This window comes from Suricata suricatta, chromosome 14 (assembly GCF_006229205.1).
Source record: "Suricata suricatta isolate VVHF042 chromosome 14, meerkat_22Aug2017_6uvM2_HiC, whole genome shotgun sequence".
Taxonomy (NCBI): domain Eukaryota; kingdom Metazoa; phylum Chordata; class Mammalia; order Carnivora; family Herpestidae; genus Suricata; species Suricata suricatta.
Window position 1 is genome coordinate 68,666,431 of NC_043713.1, and position 10,022 is coordinate 68,676,452.

The 10,022-nt window shown below is 43.5% G+C and overlaps 1 protein-coding gene and 1 long non-coding RNA gene across 7 annotated transcripts in view; one reads left to right on the forward strand and one right to left on the reverse strand.

Annotated features, from left to right (window-relative positions):
* MORC2 (MORC family CW-type zinc finger 2) overlaps positions 1-1,856 on the reverse strand; it is a 41,653-nt gene extending 39,797 nt beyond the window's left edge. For 2 of the 6 annotated variants that reach the window (XM_029922938.1, XM_029922940.1), the window contains exon 1: positions 599-1,854. In XM_029922938.1, the coding sequence (XP_029778798.1) occupies positions 599-666 (68 nt within the window). In that variant the 5' untranslated portion in view covers positions 667-1,854. Of the gene's footprint in view, positions 1-598 lie in introns of all 6 variants that reach the window. The other 4 variants (XM_029922939.1, XM_029922936.1, XM_029922941.1 and 1 more) reach the window with 3 other exon arrangements.
* Positions 1,857-1,971: 115 nt separating this feature from the next.
* On the forward strand, positions 1,972-6,960 carry LOC115278466. Its single transcript, XR_003902903.1, has 2 exons — positions 1,972-4,494; positions 5,657-6,960. It is a non-coding gene; the product is annotated as an uncharacterized LOC115278466 (long non-coding RNA).
* Positions 6,961-10,022: the final 3,062 nt, after the last annotated feature.

Consider the following 10,022-nt stretch of genomic DNA (forward strand, 5'->3'; position numbering starts at 1 on the left):
TATATGTTCTGTGATTTGCACACATTTTGGGGAAAGACTAAATTGTGGATTTAAACAAGTTGCTATTTCCTGCTTAGCACGTAAAAATTACATTGGAATTAGGGACGAATTTCCCAGGAAGATAAGGCCAACTGTTTGCTGAAAACAAGAATTAGTAATTTCTTCTCACAAGTTGTCATTTAAAGATCTTCATTCTTTTCTTTTTTGCGCAAAAAAAAAGACTTGTTATAACCCAATTGTTTTGGCTGTTGTCACTAAAAAGAAACAGTTGATACAAGAATAGTCCAACTTCTGAGGATGCAAAGAACAGCAACTGTTGGATTCTTATCAAACACTTGAATGAAACACCTCAATATATTGACTTCAAATAACTAAAATTTGCATTTGATCAAATAAATTTTGATCCAACAAATGAAGATCGTATTCTTCTGGATTAGCAACAAATATTTCACTGATCTCAGTTCTTCAATACAGAGCTCAAGACTCATCCAGGGACACATCCCAAAAAAGAAAAAAAGCAAAATTTCCTGGGAAAATGATTTTCGTATTATCAATGAATGGTTATCAGTGACCTCAGTGGCACCTAAAGGATACTTACGAATTTGTATGCAGATATTCAAAGGTTAGCTGAGCTCGATTCAGACTGCTGTAATTTGTGAAAGCCATGAGTGCGGTGAGGTCTCCAGTCCTTCACCCACTAACTGGGAAATATACTTTATAATGGAATAGATTTTCCAGGATTCCTTCCAGTAAAGGTTTGGTAAGTCTGTGCTCCTTACTATTAAACAAGGTTAACTGGTATCTATCCAAGAGATGTCTAAATTCTCTAAGTCTTTTTTTTTTATCTTCTTAATGACTATTATGTAATATTCTGGAAAAAACTGTTATCATAGATTTTTAGTCTTAAACTTTGGCTTAAGTTGCGATAATTCAAGGTGTCGAATGCGGACGGTCCTGGGAGTAGACAGTATTGGACTTGAGAGGTTTTATTACTGCGCCATCTTCAAGCTCGAGCCTTTTTTTGTTCCTCTAAATTACTGACCAGGATATTTACCAATCCGGAAAAATATCAACTTCTGTCACAAAACTTGACAGCCACCCATGTCTTCGCCAAAGATCCCGGGATTCTTAATTGGGCCCCAGGCTGGTGGCCACGAAGTCGATAGGGTGCATATGGCGTTAGTTCCGGCTTCACTACCTCCCGACAGAAAGGTCTCCTAATCGCTGACGGCGATTTCCGTTGCCAAAGCCCAGACCAGACCTAGCTTGTTGGTCCCGTCGCAATCTCTTCAGGGTACTGGGTCAAATTACTTCACAATGACCCGCAAAAAAAAGCCTCAGAATTGACCCGCCCAAATTACCTCAGAGGGCACACCCCTCCCCCACTCCCCTCAGACAGAGGCCTACAGCTCTGAGGCCCCAGGACCTCAGTCCCGAGGCCGCTGCCTCCTCCTCACAGGAAAGTTAGTCCCAGCTTTCAAGGCCCAGATCGAGGGCACTGTGGCGAGCGCATTCCCCGACCCTGCGTTGCCCGGTGCTCAGAGCTGCCTTTGTCCCTCCCCACGGAATTGGAACCCAACAACCGCAGCGCGCTCTTGGAACCATGTGCTGCCTCCGCCTCCGCCGCTGCCGCCGCCGCCGCGGAACCAGCCACCCACGCGCCGCGCTGGATGAGATGACAGGACTCAGCACCAGAGAATTCGGCGTTTAGGGCTGTTCTGCCGCCGCAGCCACAAGCGTCACAGCCACCTCAGCCACTGCTTTGTCTCCGCTAGAGCACACAACCTGGGCCGCCTCGCGCACTCCCCGACGCCCCAAGCCCCCGAGGCCTCCGTGGCGTCTTAGGCCAATCACAGAGCCACAGCTCCTCCCGCCCCCGCCCTGATGCGACGCCTCTTGATTGGTGGGTAGCGGATCTCCATGTGACCGGATCTTGTTAGCCGGGCCCGCCCCTGTCACGTGGGAGCGCGCGCCTCTCTTCCTGCTTTCATGACCCTCTCCGCCATTTAAAGAAACAGTACCGGGGGCGGGCCGAGCGACGCAGCCGGGACGGTAGCTGCGGCGCGGACCGGAGGAGCCATCTTGTCTCGTCGCCGGGGAGTCAGGCCCCTAACTCGAAGACGCCCTGGCGCGCCCTCCCCCCCTTCCCGGTCTGGTAGGGCGAAGGAGCGGGCGCGCGGTCGATCGAGCGATCGGTTGGCGGCTCTTTCTCCTGCTCTGGCATCCAGCTCTTGGGGCGCAGGCCCGGCCGCCGCGGCGCGCGCCCGGTGGCCGTTGGCGCTCGCGCCGCGTCTTTCTTCTAGTACGCAGAACTCGGGCGGCGGCCTATGCGTTTGCGATTCGACGAGGAGTCGTCCGGGTGGTTGGCGGCGGCGGGCAGCTGCTCCGCCCCGCTCCCGGGGAGGCTGCGGCGGCGGGATTTGGCGCGGCCGGGGAGGCGGGGGTGGCCGGGGCCGGCGTGGAGGCCTGGCGCCACCCTTCGGGGCCTGCAAGGACCCAGTTGGGGGGGCAAGAGGGGGCTGGGGGATGGTTGGTGGTGGGCTTTCTACTTTGTCTTTTTCTCCTCATGCCCCCTTAGTGAGGGGCAGGAGCTTTGGCGGCAGCTCCGGGTTGGCGAGACAAGCCCCGGAGTCGGAAGAGCTGGGTTTGCTTCCGGCCCTAGCCACCAGCTGGCCGAGTGACCTTAGGCAGATCACTCTGTAATTTGTCAGCGCCTCAGTTTCCTCCTCTGCCTATCAATGTTTGTGGGGTTGAAAGCGCTTTGTAAGTTATAAAGCGTCGGTGTACGTAAGGGATGATTATTGTTTGTAATGGATTTTTTTTTTGAGTTGTGAGAAAAGTTAGCAATTGCCCAGTTTTTGGATTTTGAACCTGGGAACCTTGGATTGGAGTTGGAAGCCCCCAAGTTCCCCCGAAATTGTGTGCAGAAATAGTGGAAGTGTGCATTTGGGGGAATGAGGACCCATCGCCAGCAAGTTTTCAAAAGGGGGCTGTGACTCAGAAGAGTTAACTACAATTCCTTTATGCCACAGGGAGGAAACTGAGGCCTAGATGTCATTTGGGACTCTTCACAACTGATTTGAAGCCCCTCTTTGATCCCTGGGATATGTGAGCTGTTTCTATGCATAACGGGGTAACAACACTCCACTGCTTGGCTTCTATTCTGAGTCCTTTCATTTTACCATGGGGTGCCTGAAGGGTGGCTGATGTGTATGGTATGGTTTAATGGCCCCCAATATAAAGCAGCTAAAACTAGAAATGGATGTGTTCCCTAGTATCAAGAAGCCTATTTAGTCTTTGGCCCAGCAACTCTTGGTTTTCTGCTGCTTATACTGGTGCCTGACTACCTTTCTGTTTCATTGACCATTTTCCACGACCACGGTTGCCATCCATTACTTGCTTCTATTTTGTATGCTTAGTCTCTGCGGTTGGTGGTAAGCAGGCTTATTTTTAAAAGGTGCTGCGGAGTCCAGCTAATTAATGGGGCAGGTGGATTTTTAGCAAGCTGGCTCACTGGAACAGACTAAACCAGGCATGGAATTCCTGAAGATGTTTGGGGGTTTATCTTTGTTAATTGAAGGTTAACATTCTCTGAAGTTTTGTCATGACTTCTACTGAATTTCAAAATCAGTAGATTTGGAAGTGCATCAGTGCTTACCTTTTTCCTGGCCTGCTTTGTATTCTGTTGCTTACAAGTGTGTTACTAAGGTGGCCTAGATGCCAGTTACTGGTTTTTTGTTAATTGTCAGCTGCTTTTATCAAATTACAGGCCATTATCCAGCAAACACTATAGAAATGTTTGAACAGTTGTATTTCAAACATTTTCTTTTTGTGGAGTGCTGCTTACCAGTGGTACAGCTCTAAGCAAGTGAACATAAATACATGTAAGTGTATTTTGTCTGGTTAGGTGTTCACCTGTTTTGTTATTTCATAAAAGTGTCTGAGAAAAACAATTGACTATTCCTTTTATGTAAAGGGCAGAGACAAATGATCTTACTTCCAGACTATTATAGAGAAAAACGTGTTGGTCTTTTAGCTCCTTTGTTATTATCTGGATGTACCTCAAAAGAATCTTAAGACTGTGGTGATCTTATAAGATGGTTTCCTCAGGAGAAAGGAGGAAGAAAAACAACTGGAACTCAAAGCTTGAAATTCTGTGGCAAAATACGAGCTGTCCAGGATAGAAGGCCGAAAAGGTTTCACTACAGTGTTCTGCACTAGCTGCAGCAGATGCTTTTCTGTGTAGCCACGGCATAGACTCCAGATTTCCAGATTTTCGAGAACTACACCTGGGACCTGAAGAGCTCATCAGGATGTGACAGGGACTCTGGAGCTGAACATTCTTGTTTTTGAATTTGGGGGCTGTTGACCTTGCTTTGAAAAGAGAAACAGAGCAAGCACTGCCACGAGCGCTATTACTGGGAATTTGAAGACCTGAGTTTCTGCCAGAGCTTCATTGCAAGCTCTAGTGTGCTCCATCCAAAGTGAACTACGGTACTTGCCATTTCCAAAATGTCTTATTCTTAACATCTCAGCACTTCCATTCATGCTCTATTATCTACCCCCGAAATGCCCTCCTCTGGTCAAGATACTGCCATTTCCTCAATATTCAAGTCAGATGTTCTCTTTTTCACAAGTCTCCCTAACTTTATCTTTTTTTTTTTCCTTTTAGTATCATATCATGTTGTTCTTTACCGTTTAGCTATCTATGTAGAGCGAACCTTGTATTTATTTGCAAGTGTTTGCTCTCTTTTCAGATAGCAAGCCCCTTGAAAGCAAATGCTTTATCCTAAGAGTCTTTGCTTTACATACTATTATATGTAACAAACCACTTCATAGAAAGGAGTAATTTAGACATTAGGCTATCTCAGAATAAACACTCAGTAAGCATTTGCTTAGTTGCTGTGTGGTAATCTAAGTACTCTTGATTAGGAAAGGAAAAAGATCACTAGTATGGGTCGTGTTTCTGTGTTTCATGTATTTTTCTCAATTTAAAAAGATTTAGGGAGCCCTCAAACATGGAAGAGAAACTGATACGGTACATAGGGTATTTAACAGAACGATGCAAGGAACAGGGCCTTATTTCTTAGGTACCTTATTCCCTCCCACTCAAGATAGAATCTTGTTAAAATGAAAGTTAAAGACTGCTTTTAAGAGTGCAAAGTCCTAAGATAATTTGAGCAAGGCATTGGAAAAGGAAGAAGGACAAAATCTAGGTTGGTGTTCTATATTAAGTTCTTCTTGTTCTATCCATGGAGCCACTTCTCCCCCCCCCCCCCCCCCCCCCCCCCCCCCCCCCCCCCCCCCCGTCAACCACTCCCCAGCAGCCTGAATAAAATCACATTATTCCCCCAAAATATGAGCCATAAGGCAGTTCCTTGTTTGCTACTTTCCTGAGACAGTTTGTTCTCAAGAGTTAGGAACCATTCCCTGCCAGAAAACTGTTTCTGTTCTTATTGCTACTAATTGTTAATCAGAAGGCTTTTATTATTATTCCTCATTTTCCATTTATTAGTTTCTTAGTTAGGCTTATTAAGAATTAGTACCCATCCGGCAGCTGATAATCTTGACAACAGACCCACTCTAGTGTTAGGAGTCCTGTGTTTATAATTCTGTGCATTTGTTATCTTACTTGTTTTGTTCCTGTCCCTTCTAGTCCTGTGCCTCCTGATAGCTGAGTATTCACCTGGACCTTCTGACCACCTTCCTTGTACTGTTCCATCAGCCTACAGATCTGGTACCTGGATTTCTGCCCATGGTGATTCCGTCACCTTACTGCTGAAGAAGACACCATTCCAGTGGACCACTGTGATCCAAGAGGCATTCAGTCATGATGATGTGGCCTTCACCTCCACTCCTTTCCTGTTCTGCCCAGTTTCAGCACAGCCCTTTATAGTGAAGTCAAACTATTCAAGCCAAATAGCTAAAGCTATTTTATCACAGCAAAGGCCCAGGTTGTTCCACGAGGGTACATTTTGTTTCTTCAGTCAAAACCTTCAGAGACACATATAAATTTGGACCAGGCAATTTTTAGTTATCAACGCTGAAGAATGGCAACATCTTTTGAGAACGGCGTTGGATCACAATTTCAAATGATTGCAATTCATGAAGTGTCTAGTGTCCTATGCAGGTCATTGGACCCTATTCTTACTCCACTTCAAGTCTGTAGTGGCCTACTGAATAGAAAGCAGATACTCTGACCAACAGATATTGGGACTAAAACAAAGGCACAGTGAACTCACAGCATCTTTGGGATTACTCAGGAACCAGAACTTTTCACACAAATGTAAGAAATTCTACCAAGGAATCCCTTTATCTAACAGCATCTCACAAAGCTCCAATCAGATTCCAGGAAAGGCCTCTTGATACACCCAGGTAGAACCTATAATGTAATCCCTTGTGTTTATATAGCACTTTATGGTTTCAGAGCACTTTTACATACATAAATCTCAATTATCAAAATAACATGGTAAATTATAATTTCTTTTTGTAAATGAGGAAATTGAAGTTTAAAAGATTGTCCAACAAGACACAGCTACAAAGTGGTAGAGGCCAGGCCTTCTGACTCCCAGTCCAGTTCTCTCCATGGAATTAACTTAGCCTCTACTTTACCTGCAGTGTTAAAATGACTGGAGTTTGGTAACCCCAAAAAAAGTTCCCAACCTCTTGATCTGATGCTCTCAGTCAGTCAGGATGTCATAAGTATAATCTTATGATGGCTCCATATAGGCCAGAATTCCATGGTACTGCCCCAAAGGGGTAAGAGCAGACTGTCTCCATAGTGGTAGGTTTATTCAGTCAACATGACACATGGTCATCTGACAGACTACACAACATGAAATACAAAGCTACTTCTAGGTCCGTTGTTCACATAGTCTTCCCAAATTCCCAAATGGCCTAATTGGAAATCCCTTTTCATGTTATGTTCTTTTTAAAATTAAAAAAAAAGTCTTAGTAATATTTCTGGACACTGAAATCTTATTTGTGGTCCTCTATGCCTCAAAATTTACTTAAAATGAATACTCCATTTTTTTTGGAGCAGTGCTGTTCACATATATATATGTATATATGCATGTATATGATGCATACATACAACATCTGTATGTAGAGTTTCTGTAGACCTAAAAGGTGGTAAAATAGGTGTCCCCTTCCCAGTTGAGTGTAGCATATTAAAGGATCTTAGAAGGCTTGCAACAAAAAGCCTCATTGAGCTGTTTAGCCCAGTGTGCACTAAGTTTAATCAAGGACAGACTTTTATTTTTGGAGCATTCCTTATAATGTATTAGAGAAACAGCTTTGGAGCAGTATAGTCTGATTGCCCCGAAGACTCCAGAGTAAACGGAATTTTTGAAAGCACCACCCCCTTTTCTTACTTTGTCAGTAACTGCTTGAATTTGTATGTCTTTATCATCTGAGAGTCCTACATCTTGACCATTACCTCTTATTTTCTGTGAAAAGGAACCACTAAAATATTTGTGGAGATATACGGGAAGGGAATGGGGAAAAGTTTATTTTGCCCCCCAAATTGGTTAAATTCCATAACATTTAACAATATACTTCTCTGTCCCTAAAATTGTGCTATAAACCTAGTTTAAGGGCATTGTATCTGAGGTGGGTGAGAAGATTGGAAAGGGAAGGGAGGAGAAAAGGGAGAGGAGAATAATATTTTCTTAGAATTTGAGTTGTGGCCCATTGAGATCTTCCCAGTACTAGTCAGCTAGCCATGGACTTGGGATAATATTTGCAAAGAAATGAAAGCATTTTGCAGCTGTATGCTGACTGCAAAAATCCCAGTGCTACTGTCACTTAAAACCAATAGCCTTGTTCACTGATAGTCACAAACCCAATTTGAGGCAATCAATTTATAACAGAGTTGAATGTTAACTTCATCATTCTGTAATGTGTCCCATATTAGGGAAAAAATGAATAGGAAAACACCTTGGCTTACCACAGGCTTTGCTCACAGTTTCTGGTTTCTGTGACTTATTTTTTGTATTTCAGCATTTTGTGAACAACTTATTCTTAGATCATTGGTTTTCCAAAGGCTTTGTGACCATGAAGCCCTTTCAATGAAAACTGTGTGGAAGCCCAGAATAAAAGAGAAGCTGCTGTAGATGAAGCAGGAGTGGGAGGCCTGAAACCTGCCACAAGCATCTTCCTTTACCACCATGCTGACCCCTAAGGAGACTTCTTTACAACACCTAGAATTCTTCAGAACACAGTTTGAAAACCACTGCCCTAGACAACATGTGCAACCTGAATGGCATTCTGATCTGTACCTCTACCCAACCCAGTCCATGTTCAGTTGATGCTGCACATTCTTAGAAATAATGTGGGCAAAGTCAGAAAAGTCCAAGAAGATGAGCATATCTTTGCTACCCCAGGGTAGTCAAGTGAGCTAAAAGTGGTATCAAATGGACCTAGATTAACAGCCCTGTACCCCAAGATGGATTTCAAAAGAGTGGTTCCTGGCATTCAATATAGTCAGAGAACAATATATATGTACTCTACACTGACACACCCCTTACCCACCTTCTATCACAAACACCAGATGCTCTAGTGGTACTTGAAATAGATAACTTTGACGTCTTGATCTCCTTGGATACCTGAATTGCCAGGTATTGAAGCTGGTACTAAAGTTGATGGTGCCTCATTGAGGCCGTATTAGACCAACTTGTACATTGGACCTCCCATCATCAGCCATGGTACTCTACTTCATGTGCAAGGGACAGCCATTAACTATGAAAGCAGAACTGAAATTCTGGCAACATTACCTAAAAAGGTACCTGATTATTCATGTTATTCTCAAAACTGCAAGTCACTAGGACTCAACTAGTGGCAGTTACACTGCGCCTTGGTTTTTATTCAGTTTAACTGCTGTTTCCAGGATAAATGAGCTAATAACCTTAAAAAAGAAAATTTGCTCCATCACTGGCATATCTGCTCCAAAATTATGAGTACTCTTAACTACTTGTAACATCTGATCCACAAGAGACAATTTTTGAACATCCTCTCATGTAGGTGATTTTAAATGTGACCCTTCGGAAAATTTTCTTCTAACCAATGAGAGATGTTCTTTTATGCTGGACCTTTTGATGTCAGGTACCATCAGCTACAAGTGTTAGGGATATTTGGCAGTAGGCCTTTTGACCAGGCCATGGTAGCTTTGCTTGCTGAGCATCTCAAGTTGCATATCTATCTTTTTGCTGAAAATGTAGACTGACATGAAAAAAAAATCTACAAAGCCTACAACCAAGAATTTTATCAGTAGACTAAAGAGCTTCCTGCAGCTTCTAATGTCACAAGACCAGTGTCTTGTCCTTATGGATATTTTAATGGAATTTCACCTGTCTCATTTTGTTGGTTTACACTGATTCAGAGTGGCTGACTTCATTCCTTGCTATGAGATACTCTCAGGCATTAAGACACTTAACTTGTTTCTGCAGGATGGATTCAATTCATGAACTCCCAGATCATGTCAAACAAGTAGACTTCAACTTTTGTCAGGAGAAAAGTCTCATTCTCTTACTTCACAGTCTACTTAAGGGGCAGCTGTCCTCAACTACTTTAATGAAGGCACTGGTTAAATGTTGGGAATTATTTCTTTATATCTTTGTCTCTTATTCTCTGGACTAACCCTGATTACATGACTTTGTCTACAAATCATCGTTTGAGGCCTGCACATCCTCAACTAATAGAAATCTAATGACTAGCTTCTTGTATATACAACTATTGTTTGTTAATCAGAAGTTCTCTACAAACTCCATTTTTCTACTACCTTCAAGACATCAGCTCAATTTTCTCTTTCACCTGTACTTTACAGAAAAAGACATTGATCTACACTGCCAGTCATTTAATCCTGTCAAACGCAGGCAAAATTGAGGGGTTTAAGGTGAGGATGTTCATCTGTTCAAAAGTCTAATATACTGTGTGTATAAGAATTGATAGTTGAAAACGCAGAAAGCCTAAAGCTCAAATCTAGGATCTTACCTACTATCTCCCTGCCTCAGATCTCAATATAA